General features: G+C 49.4%; 1 protein-coding gene across 5 annotated transcripts in view; it reads right to left on the bottom strand.

Annotated features, from left to right (window-relative positions):
* The window catches only part of KIAA1671 (KIAA1671 ortholog), a 248064-nt gene that overhangs the window by 18292 nt on the left and 206183 nt on the right, over positions 1-23589 (bottom strand). For all 5 annotated transcript variants that reach the window (XM_055254245.2, XM_055254246.2, XM_055254247.2 and 2 more), the window contains 3 exons: positions 6587-6705; positions 3037-3286; positions 15-189 (listed from right to left, as the gene is read on the bottom strand). In XM_055254245.2, the coding sequence (XP_055110220.2) occupies positions 15-189; positions 3037-3286; positions 6587-6705 (544 nt within the window). The remainder of the gene's footprint in view (positions 1-14; positions 190-3036; positions 3287-6586; positions 6706-23589) is intronic.

The following is a 23589-nucleotide window of genomic DNA, read 5'->3' as shown; positions in this document are numbered from 1 at the left end:
AAGGCATGGCATACCCGTTGAGTCTTTGAACATCCACGTGTTGTCAGTCTCATCCTCCAAAGGTGATCTGCTCTCAGACTCACTGAATCGGCTGCGCCGGAGGGAGTGGGAGATGGGGGCCCGGCGGCGGCTTCTCTTGCTGAGCTGCACCCGGGTCTTGAGGGCACTTGAGTCGAGGACTGAGGTTTGCTTTGGGAGCAGCAGGGAGGAAGAGGAAAAAAATCAAGGGAACCATCAATGGAGGGTACCACAACACAGTTGGCGGTACACAGCTTCGTTGACAGACGAGAGGCTATTTAGGTGGTACCTAGGCCAGGGCTTCCACATTTTAATAGTAACCTAACACCCAAAGCCTAAATTTCCCCATAAAACATACCCCATAGGCTGATGACAAAAGTCAGGTGGAATAATGAACCTTGAGTGCCCTAGTACAGTGCCTGGCTGCCTGGCACCCAGTAGGCACATAATATGAATGCCTTTTCCCTCCCAGTGACATCCACCACAAAACATGTAATCTACGGCAATGATCAGTACACAGCAGGAGCTCAATAAATGTTTGTTTGTTGAATGAATAACGGATTCAACATCTAACTAAATCCTTCTGCCAACTGTATTCACACAGAGTCCCCGGGTTGAGAGGTTCTCCGTGGAATTCCTCCGTTACTCACATAATCTAGGGTGCAGGTGGGAAGGGAGGGGCAGCTTACTAAACATCAGGCGTCCATTTTCAGGCATCCCTGAAGACTCACACTCTGAGCTGCGACAGGTGGGGGGTTGGTGAGGGCTGCCAAGTCACTACTATCCCCAGTGAAAGGGTGGGGAATGCAGACCATCTGGGTGGGCCCCAGTAAGGAGATGGGAAGCGCCTGGCTCAGAATTCTCCCGGGAGACAGCAGTGAAGTGCTCAGAGCTCAGGTTCAAACCCTGCTGGGTTCGAATCTTGGCTGTGTGACCTTGGGCAATGAGCTTCACTTCTCTGAGCTTGGGTGTCCCTATTTATAAAAAGGAGATAAACAGAGTGTCTCCTTCCTACAGTGGCTGAGAGAACGCCCTGCGCTCAGGTGTGGAAAGCCCTTGTTTCAGACAGAGCCTGACCAAGGCTCACAGCCAAGAGCTCTTTCCGGCGAGCTCACGTTCTTACATGAAATGTTGGTTTCTTCCGCCTAGGTCCACTTTGGAGAAATTCCATCACCCAAGGCCTTCTAAGTCAGTGATGACAGGCTAATTTCAATGAATCATTTCCCAACAATGGTAAGTAACCTAAGTCCCAATGGGGTGGTGGAAGGAGCTACTCCCCAAACCAGCCACAGTGGTGTCTTGTGAGGAGACTTGCATGGGACCAGTGAAAGAGGGGGAAGGACGGAAATCAGAAAGTGCCTGCTGCACCTAGAGGCAGGCTTGCTTCTCAGCCACTTAATAGAGCCAGGTTTTCAGACTCCGAGACAGCAGGACAGAATCACACTGACAGAGGGGCTGGCTTGGAAGGGAAGATGGTGCTACCCTTGCGTCCTCAGCCTGGTACAGAGACTGGATTCCCTAGTGCCCCGCCTTCACCTCCCCATTTGGCCTCCAAACCGTCCCCACAGGAGACCTAAATCATGGTTGGCACCATACATAAACCTCAGTATCCCCACAGGAGACCCAAATCGTGGTGGGCATCACACATAAACCTCAGTATAATTTCAGTAAGCATTAGACCTATGCTTAGGGACACCAGCATTTAGAGTCACTCCATGGCCACTTCGATTTGCTAATTTGCAAAATGGGCACGCAGTTTTGCCTCTGGGGTTATTAACATGTGTCTGGGCCAGTGGTCAACACTCAGTGACTGTTGTTTATAATGGACATCAAGAAGGAACCACTTAGCATTCTAGCAGGAAAGTTCATGATGCAGTGACATGATGCTGGCAGGTAAGGCACACAGCAAGATCTCAATACATGTCTGTTGAGTGAATAACTGAATATATCACCCAACTAAATCCTGATGACACCCAGGGAGGTGGGCATGGCCATGGTTATATAATGGGTTTCCCTAATCAAGACTCAGCTTGTGTGTCTCTGCCCTGATCTAGAGGTGCCAGTGAGAGACCTTGGCCATACACTGAAGGAGAATCCTCTTTGAAGCCCTGAAGGAAGCCCTTTTTCTAAAGCAGCGGTGTTCCTCCTCTGGGGAAATGTGGGTAGCCATGCCCAAGTGTGTAGGTGGGAGGCTTTACTGCCAGGAGAGAGGGTCCCTTTCACATTTCGCAGATGTTCCATACCCCAGAGAGTGGGCAGGTAGCCCTATTGTTATGGGAGGAGAATAATGACATCACCCCTGGGTTTCAAGGGTTGAAAAGGAAGATCTGCCTGACTCCTGGAGGTGGGGCTCCCAGGGGAAAGGAGGACAAGTTCTGGTCTGGAAGGTGCTAGAGCAGGAGACCATTTGACCTGCTATGCTGGGGCAGCTGACATCCTGGCTGTGCTTGGGACCTGAAAGAGCTGAGTGCTAGGGGCTGTCCCCTGGGACCCCGATGAAAGGCGCCCATGCCTGAGGGGACTTTCTGTCCTGGAAGAGCCACTACAGAGACAGCTGGATCCCCTGATACCAGGGACACTGTTGTACCAAGCAAGACCTTAGTGAGAACGTTCAGCAGAATCATTCTGAGCAAACTCCAGGCTCTTCATGCTTGGAACTATGAACTCCAGGGTGACTTCCCAGGGGTAAGTGGTCAGACTCCCTGCTTACCTGGCAGGTGAGGGCTTAGATCAGTTTTAATTTGAATGCATGCAATTGTATTTGAGGCTGTGGAGCTGATGATGCTGGTTACAAGTGGATAAGGAAGCTGAGGCTCAGAGAGGTAAAGACATTTGCCCCAAGACACACAGCAGGTGTATCGCAGGTCCAAGATACATGCATAAGTGAGTCCCATTTCAAAGACGGTGCCCTCTGTACCCACTCCAAGGGTCCCTGGCACACCTACACCTGAAGTGGCAATTCACAGAGAGAGGCTGGAATTTCCATTTAAGAAGAAATGCTCCTGGCTACCGACTTACATCGATGAAGGAGAAGTCATCCACTCTCTTTTCAGGGCAGGCGTCCGGTGCGGGCGGCCCCTCCATCCCGTCGGTGGATTCCAGGTCAGTGCTGGAGTGGTCCACGCTGGTGCTCCGCTGGTCCCTGGAGCAGTCATACTGGTCCCCGGCCGAGGTGGGCTCCGTTTGGGAGGACAGAGAAGACAAACGGCTGCTGGGGGGCTGTTTCCTTGTCGATGTGGCACTGCTATCTGGGGACTCAGTGGCCAAGCTGCCAAAAAAGGGAATGAAGGGAGACATAGTTATGGAGAATGTTTCAGAGAACGGGATTTCAAGTGAAAGATGCTGCAGGCAGCATAGCTTGGGGTATGTTTTATAAGCCAGGTAACAACAGACAGAACATCCCAGCAGAAGACCCTCTTTGGAGACAGCACAAGATATGCCAGCGAGGTGCTGTTTAAGGCACTGCCTGGAACGCCTGGCCAGGTGCAGAACAGGAGGAGTTAGTCCTGTGCCACTCAAGATCCTTTAGCCCTGCGCTGTCCTGGACGGAAGCTGCTTATCACAGGTGGTTGTTGGGTCCTTGCAAATGGAGCAAGTGACAGAGCTGAGATGCCGTGAGTATCTTACACACTGGATTTCCTATACCTTACACACTGGATTTCCAATACTTTGAATGGAAAAAAAGAATGTAAACTGCCTCACTAATAACTTTTCATGTTAATTACATGTGGAAATGATAGTATTTTGAATCCTTGGTTCTGATAAAATACATCCCTAAATTGAATTTCACTTGTTTCTTTTTATTCTTTTGGTGTAGCTACCAGGACATTTTGAATTACATGTATGTCTTGCATTTGCAGCTCACATTGTAATTCTTTTTTATTTATAATTGGTACATAGTAATTACACGTTTCTGGGGTACAGAGTGGTGTTTCAATACAAGTATATATTGCATAAGGATCAAATCATCATGTTGTATTTCTGCTGGGCAGTGCTGATGTAGATCAAATTGTTATCAGCAGTTACCCATGGAAGAGCAGGTGGTGGGACCTGCGTTATTTCATTCACTCATTCATTCAGTCATTTAATAAAAATCTACTGAGCACTTACTATGTGCCAAGCATTGTGCTAAAAAATGTGTCATTCAATCCTCTCCAACAATCCTATGAGGATTATCCTATAACTGCCACAATCCTACAAGTTAGGGTTGGTGACATGGTTTGGATTTGTGTCCCCATCTAAATCTCATGTCGAATTGGAGGAAGGGCCTGGTGGGGGAAGTGATTGGATCATGGGGGCAGATGTCCTCCTTGCTGTTCTCATGATAGTGAGTGAGCTCTCACAAGATCTGATGGTTTAAAAGTGTGTGGAACATTCCCCTTCTCTCTCTCCTGCTGCCAGGTAGGACATGCCTTGCTTCCCCTTCACCTTCTGCCATGATTGTAAGTTTCCTGAGGCTTCCCCAGCCCTGCAGAACTGTGAGTCAATTAAACCTCTTTCTTTTACAAATTACCCAGTCTCAGGCAGTTCTGTATAGCAGTGTGAAAATAGACTAATATAATTGGCCTCATGAACTGAAGTATTCTTATTCACCTTGTTAAAGGTGAGGAAACTGAGGCACAGAGATGTAAATTAGCTTGCCCCCAGCAGCAGGACTGGGATTGAGCCCAGGCAGTCTGACTCCAGCATCCATGTCTTTGGCTCTCTCCTACTTCTGAAATCTCTTCCTATGATAGTATAATCAGGTATCGCTTGGGTCATTGGAACCATGTAAGATAGAAAATTTACAGATAATTCAAGTCATTAATAACCTCCTGCCCTGCCTCCGCCCACATATTAAAAACAACACCTAAGCCAACAGCCTAGCAAAGCCTCCAGGTCATGGGAAACCCTTGCCTTGAGAAAGGACAGGTGGGCACACCTGACAAGTGGGCCTACTCTCAAGACCACCAGGCTGCTCCCTTGAGCAGAACTTTCCACAGGTGTGCTGGCATTTCACCATGCTTTCTGTCAGCTCTGGGATGATTTTATTACTTGTCATACGGAGGATGTTAGGGCTGTAAGGTGGATTGAGGCAAATCTACACAGGATGAAGGTAACACCACCGAGAGACAGCAGGTGGCACCACTGTCCAAGGCTGGATGCGCCATGCTCCTGCGGTGGCCCGAGGAGGGGAAGCTGCAGTGTCTCTGTGGGACAGCAGGGAGCACCCCCTCAGGGGCGCACCCAAGTCCATGCTCCAGGTCCCACAGGTCCCAAGTCAGAGCTGGGGAATGGACACCCCGAGAGAGGAAGGGGCTCCTAGGGTCACACAGTGACATGTGCAAAACCAAGACCTGGGTTTCCAGACTCTCAGTCCAGTGCTCTTGCAGGGGTATTCTAAAGAAATTTAAGTAAGCTCATAACTAAACACATATTTCATGGGTCAGTGGGAAAAACAGCTTTCTTGGGCACTGTAAAAAACCTTTGCTTTCCTTTTACTTTTTCTTATCCATTTTCAATTCTATCACCCCCCTCCCAACTTTAATATTGGTGACTTTATCATTTTTATCACTGTGGTAAAATACAATTTGCCATTGGTCACATGTGAGACAGTCACAGTGTTGTGGAGCCATCATCACTGTCATCCTAGAAATTTCCATCACCCCAAAAGGAAACCAGGTACCCATGAAGCAGCCACTCCCCATTCCCTCTCCACCCCCAGCACCTCATCTGTTTTCTGTCTCTATGGTATTTGCCTATCTTGGATATTTCATATATCTTTTTTTTTTTTTTTTTTTTTTTTTTTAGACAAAGTGTCTCTCTCTGTCACCCAGGCTGGATTGAGCGCATTGGCGCCATCTTGGCTTACTGCAGCCTCCATCTCCCGGGTTCAAGTGATTCTCGTCCTTCAGCCTCCTGAGCAGCTGGGATCACAGGTGCCCACCACCACACCCAGCTAATTTTTTTTTTGTATTTTTAGTAGAGATGGGGTTTCGCCATATCGGCCAGGCTGGTCTCAAACTCCTGGCCTCAAGTGATCCGCCTGCCTGGGCTTCCCAAAGTGCTGGGATTACAGGCGTGAGCCACTGCGGCTGACTCATAATCTTTTTTTTGTTTGTTTTTTTGAGACGGAGTCTTGCTCTTTCCACCAGGCTGGAGTGCAGTGGCACAATCCCGACTCACTGCAACCTCTGCCTCCTAGGTTCGAGTGATTCTCCTGCCTCAGCCTCCTAAGTAGCTGGGATTACAGGCGTACGCTGCCACACCCAGCTAATTTTTTGTATTTTAGGAGAGACGGGGTTTCACCATGTTTCCCAGTCTGGTCTCGAACTCCTGAGCTTGGGCAATCTGCCCGCCTCGGCCTCCCAAAGTGCTGGGATTACAGATGTGAGCCACCGCACCCGGCCCATAATCTTTATTAGTTTTTTTTTGTACTTCCTAATTTCTTTTTTAAAACCAGAATGGGTTCCTCTTGTAATTACAGACTGGAGGTTTTAGCAATATAGAAATCAGGAGGTGGGTGGGCTGCAGCAACTCCAGCCCAGCTGCCCCCTTTGCAGCCAGAATCCCATCGCACGTGTCCTACCTCTCCCCGCTCTGGCACTGCTCTGTCCACGTCCCATACTGGCTGCCGGCTTCGTGCACGAGGGTGTCAGTGTCCTTGGGTTCAGCAGGCCGCCGGGAGAAACACTGCTTCAGCTGGTCCTGCAAAGACAAGCCAGATGTGAGATTTCTACCAGGAAATGTACTCAGAACCCCCGTGCCGGCTGACACGCAAATCAGATCGCATGGCCCCCCGCTCAAACCCATCCCAGCTCCCCGCTGCCCTCCTAAGTGGGGCCAGACATCTTGGCTGGGCACTAGGGTGACCAATCGTCCTGGTTTGCCAAGGTATCACAGGATACAGGACTTTCAGTGCTAAAAGTGGGCAAACTGGGATGAAGTGGTCACCCTACCTGGCATGTGGAGCCCTGCAGGGCATCGCCTGGCCCCCACCTCAATGGCCCTCTCTCCTCCTCTCAGTACAGCCTGGGCACACTTCTCTCATCTTCAGTGTTACTCAGACTCATGGATCTGGCTGGGGGAAGCTCCATGCACCCGCCTGCCCAGGTTCCTACCACTACCGTGTTTCCCAACCGCATCACCAGACACAACATCCGTGGAGCACCAAACTTGGGACAGGCATTGGGCTGAGCTCCTGACATGAGATCACCTGGTTGAACTACAGTCCCTCCACAATCCCATGGGGAGGATCTTATTACAATCCCCATTTTACAGATGATAAAATTGAGGCTTAAAAACATGAAATTATGGCCGGGCACTGTGGCTCACGCCTGTAATCCCAGCACTTTGTGAGGCCGAGGTGGGCGGATCACGAGGTCAGGAGATCGAGACTATCCTGGCTAACATGGTGAAACCTCATCTCTACTAAAAATATAGAACATTAGCCGGGTGTGGTGGCAGGTGCCTGTAGTCCCAGCTACTCGGGAGGCTGAGGCAGGAGAATGGCGTGAACTCGGGAGGTGGAGCCTGCAGTTAGCCGAGACTGTGCCACTCCAGCCTGGGCGACAGAGAGAGAGACTCCATCTCAAAAAAAAAAAAAAACAAACATGAAATTACACGCCCCAAATCAAATAGCCAGTAAACAGCCAGTGAAATGGAATTCAACCCCCAGGTCCAAACCACTGTGCTTCAGGCAACATCAATCCCTTGGACTCTTGCAACCTGGTCTGTTGCTGGTCTCAGCCTTTGGCCTGGGCCCTCAGAAAGGGCAGGCAGGGAGCAAGGGTGCTGATTAGCACAGACATGACCACAGGGCCGAGCCTGGCACACAGTGGAAAGGCCATAAATCCCCATTAAATGACTGAACTGCTGTCTTCCCTCATTTGTCTGCTTTGCAAATTAAAAGCCCATTCCCTGTGATGTGGCCACTGAAGTGGCTGCCACTTAGGCTTGTGCTTTGTTGAGTGGGGAAGCTGGTGCCCTCAAGACAAAACCAAAAGTCCAATCCTTGTATGGGCTGTTGGCACACTGATGACTCAGATGGCCTTGGCTGCCTGAGCTTTGAATGACGCTCTCAGTCACCTTTTTTTTTTCTTTTTTTTTTTGAGACAAGGTCTTACTCTGTCACCTAGGCTGGAGTGCAGTGGTGCAATCACAGCTCACTCCAGCCTTGGCCTCTGGGGCTCAAGTGATCCTCCTTCCTGAGACTCCCAAGTAGCTGGGAGCACAGGTATACACTACCACACTCAGCTATTTAAAAAAATTTTTTTTGTAGAGATAGGGTCTCGTCATGTTGCCCAGGCTGGTCTTAATCTCCTGGGCTCAAGAAGTCCTCCTGCCTCGGCCTCTCAAAGCATTGCAATTACTGGCGTAAGGCACCACGCCCAGCCCCAGTCACAGTCTTTTGATGAGGAATTTGGAGATGGGGGTTAGGGCATAAGCCTGGCCCAGAAAGACAAACGGGGCTCATCTTTACTCCTTACATTCTGTTCCATTTGAGATCAGGAGGCACATTCTGCTGGAATATGCTTCAGATCATCTCCTGCTCAAAAACCTTCCGGGGTTCCCTATTGTCCTCACGTAGAAATCCAAGGCCCCTTGCAAGCGAGCCCCCAAATTTCCTGTCTGATCCCATCCCCTACCCTTGCTCCAAACAAACTCTCTATCCCACACTCTTTGGCTTACTACATACCATATCCACACAAGCTTCACACACTCCTGGCCTCTGCAGCCTTGTTTGTGTCATTCCACCTCCCTATCCATCCTTCTTACCCAAAGCTATTGCAACCCATGGTGATATCTCCTCCCTAAACTTTTTTTTTTCCTAGATGGAGTCCCACTCTGTCTCCCAGGCTGGAGTGCAGTGGCGCAATCTTGGCTCACTGCAACCTCTGCCTCCCAGGTTCAAGTGATTTTCTTGCCTCAGCCTCCTTAGTAGCTGGGATTACAGGCACACACCACCATGCCTGGCTATTTTGTTTGTATTTTTAGTGGAGACAGGGTTTCACCACATTGGCCAGGCTGGTCACGAACTCCTGACCTCAGGTGATCCGCCCACCTCGGCCTCCCGAAGTGCTGGGATTCCAGGCGTGAGCCACCACTGTATACCCTGGATGATTTATCAATTGTACCAGGCAGAATGTGACACATAAGTTATATTATGCAACTGATATTTACTGAGCACCTACTACATGCTAGGCACTGGGGAACTGGGTGTGGGAGGTCACAGCACAGACGCAGGCTCTGGGATTCTGCAACTCATCAGATGTGCCCTTTAAGACTGGGATGCTCCAATGTTTCTGTTCCCCTCTTGGAGCCTGCCTGGCACGCAGTAGGTGCTCAGTTAACGGAGGTGGGCTGATTGTTCCTCAGCAGTTTATCTTCCTCCCAGGCAGGGGAGCCAGCCTCTTCTCAGGTTCTTTGGAACCACATAGAGCCGAGAAAGCACTTGTGGTCCGTGTGGTCCTGCAGAATGAGTGGGCGCCTGGGCAAAAGCCTGCTGTGTGGCCTCAGGGCTCTGGCTTCCCTCTCTGAATTGCAGAGAAGTTACAAGAATTCAGTGAGAATATAATGGTCACCCCAGGGCACAGATGCAAACTGACAGCTCCTAGAACAGGGCCCAGCACTCAGGAAACATCCCATAAATGGTCACCTCCTTTCCATTCTCTTTCTCTTGCCTTTTAGAGATACTCATATACCCCATGATGTTTGTGGGAATACTGTGAATGAGGTGTATACAAGGACGGGAATTCAGAATAAATCCCTCAGTCACCCCTGCTAAATGGCTACACTCATAGACCTGAATAAGAGCTGCTGTCTACTCTTAATTCTACTGTCTGTAGAAGCTTTTCTGTCTCTAGTTACAACATAACACCTTACTCATTGTAAAACATTTAGGAGTAACGGAAAATCACGAAGAATACATTTTAAAAGAACTCATCACCCAAAGACAGTATCCTGTCATAGTCCTGCCTGGAATTTTCTCAGGATCAATTCACCTACATCACCATTTTACTGGCTGAAGAATATTTCACTTTTCGGATGAAGCATCTTCCAATTAACCAGACCCCAAGTGCTGGGACTTTTGGTTGCTGAGGATTTTCTTCACCACTAGAATCAATAATATGACAAACAACCCTGAGGCTAAATCAACACATCTCTGCAATTATTCCCGTAAGAGAAATTCCTAGGTATAGAGTCACCAGGTCAAAGGGCTCTGGGATCCGGATGAGCAAGCCAGCTTTGGAAGAGGCTGCCTAACTTCCAAGCCCACAGGCAGCACATGGGGATAGCTGTTAGCGCGCTGTAGGGATGCAGTCAGGCCCTGCTGGGGAGTGTTATGTTTTTGCCTTGCAAGGCAAGGTCACCTGATATACTCAGAGACACAGCACCGTGGACAGAATTCTCCCTGGGACGTTGGGCTGGAAGTGGTCATCTGAGCCCGCTCCCAGCTCCTTACTGTTTTCAAAGATGTGATGGAACTGGCCATTCCCTAACTTAATGCCCTTCGGAGGTCAGAATCAGAGGCCAGATGCTGGGGACTCAGGGGTTGTTTCCGGTGGAGGACAAGACATCGTTGTCCCAAGCAGCTTGTTGTCCTGAGGCTGCAAGGTGGATGCTGGGCTTGTGCCTGGGTGTGCTAAGCTCAGTGGGAAGCAGAGGAGTGACAGCTTATAGCTAGGGTGGGGACCCAGGGCAGGGCTTGCTGTCTCTGCTCGGCCCAGCTGTGCGGCCTGGCTAAGTGACTCCACCCATCCAAGCCTCAGTTTTCACACTGGAAAAACAAGGACTAAAGTTTTGAGGTATCAAGAGATAATCTCCGGAAAGTGTTAAGCTCACTGCCTGGCACATAAATGGGTGCCCAGGAGATGGGAACCGTCATGATGGCAGCAATTTTCAGGCCCTCTTTGGAGTCAGGCAGGGGAATGGAGGCTTGGCAAAGGGTTCTTAAAGTCCCTGAGAAAGGGGGATCCCCCTCAGGGCTGAGGGACGGAAGAAGGAATTTGCAGGGGCCCCCTAGAAACCAAAAGGTCAAGTCCATTGCTGAGGGTGAAACCAGGGCAGGCGGCAAGGGGGCAGTTTCCAGACCTCTTGCGGATGGCCCTGGGGATAAATGGTGTCCAACCAAAACATGGTGGCTTCCCTTTATACAACCAACTGTGTGCCCTCCCCACAGAGGTCTGGGATTCAGGCTCAGGGATCTGAACTCTCCAAGAGTCACGGATGGATGGGTTTTCTCCCTCCACCGCCTAATGCCAGACTGAGGGTCCTGAGGCCAGCGCTGCTGCCTCCTCTCTCGCCTTTACTGCCACACTGCATCGATCCTCAGTCCTTCAAAGTCTCTTTCTGGAACATTCCTTCCAGCTATGACCAGCTATCTGTTCACCCACGGCGGCAGCTTCCGAGGGGCCTCCCCTGTCATCCTTCGCCCTGTATGTTCTTCTCATTCTACTTTCCAAAACTGAGTAAGTCCCTGCTCAAAGCCCTTCCACAGCCCCCCACGTCCCTCCGGGTAAAGGCTGGGGTTAGGGATAGGGTTACGGCCTGCGGGACCTGCATGGGCACGGGGCCTGGTGGGCTCAGCAGCTCCTTCAGTGTTGCTTCCCTCCTCCCATATCCCTCCTCTCAACCCCCAGTCCCTCCCACTGGCTCCTCCAGCCCCATTTCCCTCCCCTCACATTCCTCCCTCTCACCTCCAGACCTGGTGGAGCAGCCACCACCTCCGAGTTATCATTCAGATTTCAACTTTGATGGCCAGGAAGCCTTCCCTGAACTTTCCCGCCATCCTACCCTGAGGGCTGGCTCAGGAGGCCCCAGGCTCCCATCGTCCCCTAGACCTCAGGTCTCTGCATCTGTGCCATCTGATACAGTAGCCACTAGCCACTTATGACTATTTAAATTCAATTTATATTAATTGACATTAAATAATACTAAGAATTCAGTTCCCCTGTGGCATTAGCCATATTTCAAGGGCTCCACAGCCACCCACCATACTGAACAGCATGGAGAATACATTTCTATCACTGTAGAAAGCTGTAGTGTACAGCACTGCTGTAGAACTTTCCACAGTGTAATAATTATCATTTACCAGTTTCTCAGCAGTCTTCCCTGAACAAACACTGCTTCCAGAGCCAGAACACCTGGACTTGAATCCAGAGACCACCACATGGTAGCTATATGACCTTGGACGAGCTACTTCTCTGTGTCTCAATGTTCAATCAAAGTAGGTTATGGTGAATATAACTGCATTCTCTGATTTTTAACACAGACCCTCAAATCTGGAGTCATGTAGGGGCTAGGGTACCTAAGGGAATTCATCTTGTGAATGCAGTTTAAGAAAGCAAGCTGTTAATCAGCACTTTTATCTAGTTAGTATCCTGGTAACCTTGTGTGCATTACAAGTTATTCATGCCTCATCATTCGACCAGAACTTGGCGGGGCTTCAAATCACAACACTTGAGCTTAGCCCCAGAGCTACGAGGCCTCAAAATCAACCACAGACACACACACACACACACACACACACACACACACACAGGCCTGCAACTCTCTCTCTCTTTTTTTTTCTCGAGACGGAGTCTAGCTCTGTTGCCCAGGCTGGAGTGCAGTAGCGCAATCTTGGCTCACTGCAAGCTCCGCCTCTTGGGTTCAAGCGATTCTCCTGCCTCAGCCTCCCTAGTAGCTGGGACTACAGGTGGGTGCCACCAGGCCCAGCTAATTTTTGTATTTTTAGTAGAGACGGGGTTTCACTATGTTGCCCAGGCTGGTCTCGAACTCCTGACCTCGTGATCTGCCTGCCTTGGCCTCCCAAAGTGCTGGGATTACAGGCATGAGCCACCATACCAGGCCCCTGCAACTCACTTTCTAAAAGTCAGGTTGTTTTATTAGCTTTAAGGCAGGATGTTCTTCCAACTCCGTTTTGCTTCACAGGCTGCTGTAAAAAACACCCTTAGTGACTGCAGGCAGGTGGATAATCTACAAGATACTCTGAAAATACACATGATGAATTAAAAGGCAGGCAGAGAGCTCTGCCTGAATTGGTCTCCATTTATCCAAGTCTCCAATCCCTACCTCGATTTGGTCATATGTCAAATGAGGTTGACTGAATACTATAAAGTACACCTGGACGGACCCTCTGAGTCCATTCAGTCGGCCCTTCCTTTTCGATAAGAAAATGGAGGCCCAGAAACAGGAACAGCTATGGGGCTATTAGTTCTCCCGGTGAGTGGGAAGCGGAGCTGGGGAGACTGGAACCCAGGCTCTGGGCTCCTTTCCCGGTGCTCCTTCCTGCCACCAACATTCTACTTGCCCCACCTTTTCTATGATGTGTCAGGAGGCTCTCAAAAGGAGATGTAGGTTACAATGCTCTGAAAAACCTCAAGACTTGGCAGGTTTAAAAACCACTTGCCTGGACTGGCTTGCCAAGCCCCAAAGCCACTGGAAGGTGAGATCTCTGGGCCCTTGTCTTGCAGGCAGACAAGTGCCTCAGTGGACAGCTTTGGGGAGACAGGCTAACACATACCCCCTAAAGGCTATATTAAAACAACCCATAATATATGTCCCCAAATTTAAAATCTGCATAGCCTTAATTCAGTAACTTTCACTCCAGAAATTTATCTCAAGGAATCCATCAGAGATACCTGCCAAGATCTATGAACTTGGACACCGCCCTGCAGGATTAGTTATTATTGCAAAATACTAGAGACAACCTAAATGTTCAATACGGCAGGGAATGGTGAAATACAATATCCACGCAATGGATAAATACAGCCAAGGAATGGCCGGGCGTGGTGGCTCACGCCTGTAATCCCAGCACTTTGGGAGGCCGAGGCAGATGGATCACAAGGTCAAGAGATCAAGACCATCCTGGCCAACATGGTGAAACCCCATCTCTACTAAAAATATAAAAATTAGCTGGGCGTGGTGGCGTGCACCTGTAGTCCCAGCTATTTTGGAGGCTGAGGCAGGAGAATCTCTTGAACCCAGGAGGCGGAGGGTGCAATGAGCCGAGATCACACCACTGCACTCTAGCCTGGGTGACAGTAAAAGACTCTGTCTCAAAAAAAAAAAAAAATACAGCCAAGGAAAATAATGTCCAGAAGTAATATTTACTGTCACAGAAAGATGTCTGCCATAAACTAGAAAACGTAAAAAAAAAAAATTTTTTTTTTGAAACAATGTCTCACTCTATCACCCAAGCTGGAGAGCAGTGACACCGTCACGGCTCACTGCAGCCTCGACTCCTCAGGCTTAAGCGATCCTCCCACCTTAGCCTCCTGAGTAGCTGGGACTACAGGCATGTGCTACCATGCCTGGCTAATTTTTGTATTTTTTGTAGAGACAAGGTTTCACCGTGTTGCCCAGGCTGGTCTTGAATTCCTTGGCTCAAGCAATCTACCTGCCTCTGCCTCCTAAAGTGCTAGGATTACAGGCCTGAGCCACCATGCCAGGCCAAAAAAAATTTTTTTAAGGTAACAAAACAATGTATGTTGTGGCACCAGTTTTGTGAAAACAAACACATAAATGGGAGTGTAGGTACACATCATAAATTACCAATCAGAAACAGGCTCTTAGTCAATCTACACCAGACTTTAGCAAACTTTTTCTGTAAAGGGCTAGATAGTAAATATTTGGGCTTTGTGGGTCATGATGGTCTCTGTTCCAGTTACTCAATTCTGCTGTTGTTAATGCAAAGGCAGCACAAGACTCATAGCTAAATGAGTGTGCATGGCTGTGTCCCAATAAAACTTTATTTACAAAAGCAGCAGCCAGCTAGATTTTGCTTTCAGGCAGTAGTTTGCTGATCTCTGATCTATAGGGGCCGTTTCATTCATCATAGTACCCCAGCACTTAGAACAATACCTCACCTCTAGTAGTTGTGCAATAAACATTTGTTGGAGAAATATGTTTCTGAGAATAATATTTTTGCAGTGAGTAACCATGAGCTTCTTAAATAGAAAAGGTGATATAGTTACACAGGGGATGGGAAAAAGAGATACCTGCATGTATTTTGGGGTGTTTGACACATCCGCCTAAGAAAGAACCCTGAGTCAGGGCAGTGCTCGGTGGCACACAGCTGACAGAGCAGTTCTGAGAGATTCCAGAAGTGTGTCCCAATCCCCTCTGCAATTCTATACCCCCGGCTGTGCAGGGAGCTCTGTGGTCATGGGGCCCAGGCCAGTGTGGGGGACACGCACTCTGTCCCAGTGCCCCTGTGGGCCCAGGCAGCTTCTCGTCCTGTGTCCAGGCCAGACCAGTACCATGGCCAAGCAATAACAGTAATAACAACGGCAGGGGCTGACACTCCTGAGTGCTGACAATGTGCCAATCATCATGCCATGGAAAGCGCCCAAGAAGCCTATGAAGTAGGAACCATGAGGAACCCATTTCACAGAGGAGGAGACTGAGGCCCAGGGAGTCGATCTGGCATGCCCAAGGTCACATGGTTTGGAAGGGGTGGAGCTGGGATTTGAACCTGAGTTTGCCTGGCACCCAAAGACATCCAAAGACAGCACATTCTCCTGACTCTGGCTTGACACTGAGGGCTTTCCTGGGTCCTCAAGGACCATTTTACAGATGGGAAAACTGAGGACCAGGCAGTGGGAGGCATGCCCAGCCAGGCCTGAAACCCAGCGTCCTGACTCCCTGGCCAGTGCTCTGGTCACCACAGGCCATCCCGAAGTGCATCCACAGGCGGGGTCTCAGCTGGGCCCAAGAAGAGGAGAAGGGGAGGGGCTGGAGGCCAAGGATGGGCCAAGTCCCCCAGTCTGTCTCACATCCACCCTGCACACCCAGCTGTCAGGACTGTCTTTTCAGAAGGTCCAGCATGGCCTCGGCACACATGCTCCCATCCCTCCAGCGGCTCCCTTCCAGCACTCTGAAGATAAAACCAGGGTCCTCACTGGGCCCTGTGGGTCCCACTTGATCAGCACTCACTCCTGGCACCCTCATCTCACCCTCTTTCCTCACCCGCTCTGATCTGGCCACGCGATCCTCACACACACAAGGCACCATTGTGCCACAGGCCCGTCTGAGCTGTTGGCTCCGCCTAGGATGCTGCCTTCACGGGCCCAGGCCCACTCATCCTTCAGATGGCACGCTGATGTCAGCTCCTCTTACGGGCTTCCCTGACCCCTGGCGGTCTACGTGGGCATCCTCCCCTTCAGAGCCCTGGCCTCAGTAGGTGGTACTGAAATTATTTGTATGACTTGTTGAATGTGTGTCCCTCCCAGCACATGCAGTCTCCGAGGGGGTCGCTGTTTTCTGTCGCAATTCTCAGTGCTTAGTTACAGTACCTGGCACACAGTAAGTGCTCAATAAATAGGAAGGAGGGAAGGAGGGAAGAAAGAAGGAAAAGGGAAGTTAGGAAGGGAGGGAACAGAAGAAAGGGATGGGAGAGGAAGGGAGAAGCAAGGAGGGAAGGGGAGGGGAAGGAAGGGGGTCAGACTAGAAGGAACTAGATGGGATATGAGGCTGGGCAGACCCCTCAGGACCCTCTCTCAAAGCTGCCAGCAAAAACCTGCACAGCATCCCCTCCCATGGACTTGAGTCCCAGCTGAGAGAGAAGTCAGGATGTATGATGGGCTTCCGGGCAGACCACTGTGTCACCTCTGGTTACAGCACAAGCCAAGTCTTGCCCCATCCCCAGCTCTGTGTCAGGGGAGGAATGGCGCTTCTTAGGGAAAGCTGTGGGACAGCAGCCACTGACTCCCCCTCAGTGGGCTCCAAGGACAACAATGTAGGTGTGGCCAGGCTGGGCCAGGTGTGGCCAGGTGTAGTCAGGTGTGGCGGATATGGCTGGGTGTGGTGACTGAGGCAGCGGCATGGTCCAGAGTCTGGGCTGATCTCCTGGCTGCAGGCTACTCAGGACATGCTGTGGACACTACTCAGTGGGGCAGGAAGGCCTTGAGGTCATCTCTGGGGTTGATGCAAGCCTGGTGTGGAGGAGGGAGAGTAGAAGAGGAGAGGGAGACAGAGACAGGCAGGCAGAGGCAGAGAGAGAAGCAGCAAGGACAGAGACGGGAGCAAGACCGAATCGAAAGAGCAAGCCCAAGACTGAGAAGCACGGAGATGGGCGCAGAGAGACACAGGGCAAGAGTGACAGGGAGGTGGAGGGGCATGTGTGCCCAAGCCTCTGAATGAGGGGGCTGGATGGGCCCACCTGGGCTGCGGCTCTGTGGCTCCACCCGTAGGGACACGCCCGTGTGCACCTGTGTGCATGTGGCCGAGCTGTAACTCCTGACCCATTGTCATGAGCACAGGTGCCATCCTCAGCTCTGGCTCCACTCCCTAGATGACCTCAAGCAAGGCCCTGCCCTTCTCTGTGCTTCAGTTTACTCTCTTGGTGATCAATGGTCTGGGACTGGAGGTCTCAGCAGCTCTCTGCAGCTTGATGGCTAACCTCTGACTGCTGGCTAATGTCCAGTGTTTACAAAACCTTCTGCGTGAACTGTCGGTGTAAAGGGTTTGGCTCATTCCCCTTTAAGTCAGCATGTATTCAGATTGTTCACAATGTTGGCGGTGCACCCACCTAACTAATGATGAAATAATGGGGCTCACTCCTTGGGGCTTCAATATAACCAGTTTTTACAAACATTCCAGAGATATGCTAACAGCCCTTACTGATTAGCAACCTAAACCACAAACTTTTAGGTTGCAGATATGAAATTAACCTATCCTGATGCTCTGACATATTGGAGGTGGGACAGGTTAGCAGTTCTGAGCTAGGGCTCTATGACCGAGCAGACCAGAGAAATCCAGCTGTGCCACTTGCTAGCTACAACTCAACCTCTCTACCCTCAACTTCCCCTCTGTAAAATGGGAAGCTTGGGGGTGTTGGCAGGATTATGTCAATGTCTGGGGAGAACTAGCACATGCCTGGCATGTGGTCGGTGCCAAATAGATGCCAGTCCACATGATGTTGGTGTCCACTGTTCAGTTCCCAAACACATCGTTTTAACAAACATCATGACAAGGTGCTAACAGGTTCTGATGAGGCCTGACAGTTCTGTCTTTCAGCTAAGAACCAGAGTGGCTACCTAAAGCAGATCCCCCAGCATCTCCCTGGACCTGATGTCCAGGGAGACTAGGACTCCCTCCAAGGGCACCCTGGGGAAGGTCCTACATCACATAATGATCCGCAGCCCCAGCTCTGCAGGGCAGATGAGTCATCCACCGTGGTGCGCAGGCTGCAAAATGATGCCTGTGGCAGAGACATGCTGTCTCCATGGGACAAGCGTTACCCAAAGTGACAGGAACACAAGTTTGCAGCTGGTCTGCAGGAGGCATATTTGGTTTCCCGGCTGGGAGTGCCTGACAAGGCTCTGAGTGGGGGCTTCCTTGGAGGCTATAAACAGAAACAACAGCTGGGCTGGAAGGCCCAGGCCCCTGTCGGCCTCAGAGGCTGGGTTCCCCTAGACCCAAGAAGCCCAGTGGGAACCCTAGAGCCTGCGCTGTGGGTGTCAGAGGTGGGCAGGGAGGCAATAAGAATAGTAACAGCCACAAACACCTAAGAAGCACCAACTGCACGCCTGGCACCATGTCAGATTCGTTATGTAGACCATCAAGTTTAATTCCCATAATAGATACTGTTAATATCCCCATTTCACAGATAAGGGAGCTGAGGCTCTGAGACATTAAATAGTAACAATAGCAGACACTTGGATGGCGCTTACTGCATGCTGGGCCGTGACATTAAGTCCTCCCAACAATCCGAGGAATCGGGTACTGTTACTATCCCCACTTTCTGCATGAGAAGACCAAGGCACAGAGAGGAAGCAGCTCCATTCAAACCCAGGTGGCTGGGCTTCAAGTTAGTGGCCTGCGATTCCCCACTCTACCAACGCCCACTGTAGTTTCACCCAGGAAGTGCTCCTCGGTCCAGTGTGTCGGCTGCTGGCAGTATGGCCTGGGGTCTGTTTGGAATGTGTCCCTAAAATGCGGCCCAGGCATCCACTCCCCCAGGAAGCCTCTCCTGGCTGGCCCCATCCCTAGGTGGGTTCTTAGGACCCCCATAGAACCCCCTGTGCTCACCCCGTCATAGAAATTATTGGGCTGGGCTGTGGTTATCATTTGTTTGACTGTCTTCTCTAAACTGTAAGCTCCCTGTGGGCAGGAACTGGGGTCTGTTCGCCCTCAAATGCCAGTGCCAAGTTCAGAGACAGCCACAGTGGACAGGAAGCAAGTGAAGATGGATGGATGGATGGAGTGAATGAACCCATAAATGACTCCCTGCCTCCTCTCTAATGTCAGAATGACACTGCTATTTACCCAGACCCTCTTGATATATCACAGGACCATCTGCTTTTATATATGTCCTTAAAATTTAATTCTTGTTGCTTTTTAAAACAAATTGTTTTTTATAAAACACTATGTGGGCTGGGCATGGTGGCTCACGCCTGTAATCCCAGCACTTTGGGAGGCTGAGGCAGGCGGATCACAAGGTCAGGAGATCAAGACCCTCCTGCCTAACACAGTGAAACCCCATCTCTACAAAAAATACAAAAAATTAGCCGGGCGTGGTGGCGGGTGCCTGTAGTCTCAGCTACTCGGGGGGCTGAGGCAGGAGAAAGGCGTGAACCTGGGAGGTGGAGGTTGCAGTAAGCTGAGATCGTGCCACTGCACTCCAGCCTGGGCAACAGAGCGAGACTCCATCTGAAAAAAACAAAAAAAACAACTATGTGCAGCGTGCTGACAGTGAAACTGGGGTGGCCTGTGTGATACATTTAGGTGCAAAATAGGAGAGACTGATCCTGAGGGAGAAGAAAAATGCCCAAAATAATCAGGGGAGAGGGGAGGGGCACAGAACATTCTAGAAGTACTATGGAACTCTTGCATGGAGATAGACAAATTTGATGTTCCTTTTAACTCAGAATTTCTGTTAATATAAGCTCTACAGTTCTAAGGTTATGATGAGTCAAGGGAAAAGAGAATTTGGAGTTTTAAAAAATGTATTTAACCTAAATTATAGAACAATTATAATGTAGAACTCTATTTAATTGTTAGAAAGAATAGTTAAAAAGAATGAGGCAGACATAAGTTTACTGACATGGAACGACCTCCAAGATTCACTGTCTAGTGAGTAAAGCAAGGTGCAAAGTAACAGGTGGCGGACTCTGCCATTCGTGAGGGGGAAAAAAGTAAAGATCAAAACGTACAGAATATCTAAGGACACAAGAAAACTGCAATCATACTTGTCTCTAGGAGAGGAATTGCGTGACTAGAGGATGGGGAGAGATGACTTTTTTTTTATTCTACCTCTTTTTATATTTTGTAACATTTGCGGCTAGTGATATAAAAAGTACGTTTTGAAAATGTATAATTATATGTAAGTATATAATTCTTTTACGTTTCCCAGCATCTCCTTTTAATGGAATCTGCTCCCACTGATCCCAGCTTGGCTCCTCTTGGAGGGATTCTTAAAACAGCCTAAGCCCAATTTGACTTCTTTTTTTGAAACATCACATGTCAAAACATCTCTCTCATAGTTTATTTCAGGCTAGGGCTCAACTTGTCAGGTGACAGAATTGCAGCCTTGCAGCGTACGTGTAAACCTGTTGAGGAGGCAGGGAGCTGGGTGTGTCTCCCCATTGACTGAGGACCCCAAATCCTCCAGCCCAGGGCCTGGTCTCTCTCTCCCTGGAAGGACACTGCCACCAAATCAGCTGTGTTCTATGGGAATGATAACATTCCAATGTCACAAAGTGGCTTGACCATCCCTGCTACTGGGAGTCCATCCAGCAGACAGATGCACGCACACACAGATCCACACATACATGTATATACACACAAATGTATATACACAAAACACACACACAGATGCATACATACATGTATATATACACAAACACATATACACATATACACAAAACATACAAACACATGCAGATGCACACATATGTATACATACACACATGCAAAGACACAAAAATACATACAGATGCACACATACACATATATACACACAAACACATGTAAACACAACACATGCACACAAACACGCACAAATGCACACAAACATGTACACAAAAATACACATGCACACATATACACACAAACACATATCCACACGAAAATATAAACACACACAGATGCATACGCACAAATACACACATATATGCACACAATTACATACACATAAAAAGCACATACAGGCACGGTGGCTCATGCCTGTAATCCCAGCACTTTGGGAAGCCGAGGAGGGTGGATCACGAGGTCAGGAGATCGAGACCATCCTGGCTAACACGGTGAAACCTCATCATGGCTAACACAGTGAAACCCCGTCTCTACTAAAAAAATACAAAAAAATTAGCCGGGCGTGGTGGCGGGCACCTGTAGTCCCAGCTACTCGGGAGGCTGAGGCAGGAGAATGGCGTGAACCTGGGAGGTGGAGCTTGCAGTGAGCCGAGATTGCACCACTGCGCTCCAGCCTCGGCGCCACAGCGAGACTCTGTCTCCAAAAAAAGCACATACACACATACATGCACACAGATACACATAAATACACACATACATATATATATACATACACACAAAACTATATACATACACATACACAAATACAAGCACAGGTGCATACATACAAATACACACATATACAGGCAAATGCATATACACAGAAAAAATACACATAAACACACATATATACAAATACACACAAGCACAGGTACATAAATACAAATACACACATAGGTATATACACATGCAAATGCATATACACAAAAATATACACATAACCACATGTATAAACACACAGATATGCATACACACAAATACACGATACTTACATATGTACACACAAATGCATATACACAAAAAACACTCACACAAATATACACAAGCACATACACATGCACAAATATACACACACAAATATCTACACCAATGCACACACATACACAAAAAATACAGACAACACAAAAACACATATAAATACATGCACCCAATACACACACACAAACACAGGTGCATACACACAAATATACACAAATGCATACCTGCAAAAAACCGCACACAAACACACACATACACAAATACATGGAAACAGACACAAATACACATACACACAAAACATATATAATACACATACAAACGCACAAAGGAATGGTCCCAGCAGCACTGTTTTTGGTAATAGCAAACACACAAGCCAACTGCCCTTCCACAAGAGCACCTGATACCTAAACTATAGTTTATCAGTGCAAGGGAATAACATGGTGTCTCCATTCAAAACAACGACTGCCTCTTCAGAAGGCAGAAATTGAAGGGCTGATGTGGAAAGATGCGAAAATTATTATGAATAGGTTTAAAAAGAGCAAGGGGCAGAAAATGCCATCTGGAATCGAGCTCTGCTGATTAATCAACGTTTCCTATCCCAAGTATCCAAGGTCCCCTGGGCCTCAGACAGAGTGGGGGAGAGGGCACAGAAGGCCTGAGTGGCAGGTGACAGAGGGCCCTGAGGAGGGTGTGACATGACAGGTGGGGACATCAGGGAAGGCAAAGCAGCCAGAGGGAACAGCCTGGGGAAGTTAACTGTCGTATCTATTAAGAGACTACTATTTTGTGTGACTGGACAGCCCCCTCCCATCTGCCCTGCAGAGCAGCCTTGCATAGCTGGCCTGGCAGAGCTGGGGCCTATAGGAAGCTCAGCATGAATGAAGTCTCTCTTCCTCTGGAGTTGGGGACCTTGCAGCGGCGGTGAGGGGGTGCCTGGAACCTCAAGCTGTCAACCAGCAAACAGATTCCTTTGTTGATGAACACCCCACCCCAGGGAAAGGGGGAAAACCAGTCAGGCTGACATTCCATTACCTGAGACAGAGCCAAGGGCTCTGTTTCCTTCTGGTGCTGAGCCCAGCCTGTGGCTTTGTTCAAAGACTCTGCCCAGGCCTAGAGTGCTGTCTGTTCTAACTCACAGCTAGCTCCACCCACCCCATTTCCCAATCCACCCCATGGTAAGCCAGAGGCCCTGGAAAACACCCAAGTGGATGGTATGTCTTTGGCCAACCCTTAACAATGCCCAAGTCAGGACAGAACGATCTCCTGCAGTGGTTCCTGTCTGTCCTGAGGAGGAATGAGCAAGTGATTATCTGCGCATCATATGAGTGTTAGGTCCTAAGTTGATCAGAGCAATCTGGTGAGCTCTCTGGAAGCCACAACTGTGAGCCCCGAGACATAGGGACTAGGGCTGTTGAAGGCAGCTTATCAGCTGGCTGCAAAGCTGGTGCATGTGGAGAACCCAGAGGCCAGTTCAGGCAGACACAGTGCCTGGATCAAAGCCCCCAAATAAAACAACAAACCCACTGCATAGGCAGGCTTTCAGGCACGTAGGGAAGCCCTGGACATCCCTGGAGCCGGACTTTACTTGGCTGACTGAGAAGTCACACCTAGACTGTCCTCCTCCCTGATACCTCTCTGTACCTCCCAAGAATGCCTGAAGCAGTGAAGAAAAGAAGTAGTCTCAGGCTGGGTGCGGTGGCTCACGCTTGTAATCCCAGCACTTTGGGAGGCTGAGGCGGGCAGATCACGAGGTCAGGAGATCGAGACCACGGTGAAACCCCGTCTCTACTAAAAATACAAAAAAAAAAAAAATTA

Source organism: Symphalangus syndactylus, chromosome 18 (genome assembly GCF_028878055.3).
Source record: "Symphalangus syndactylus isolate Jambi chromosome 18, NHGRI_mSymSyn1-v2.1_pri, whole genome shotgun sequence".
NCBI lineage: Eukaryota > Metazoa > Chordata > Mammalia > Primates > Hylobatidae > Symphalangus > Symphalangus syndactylus.
Note: the sequence above shows the minus strand (reverse complement) of the source record. Positions and strands in the feature narration are given on the sequence as shown.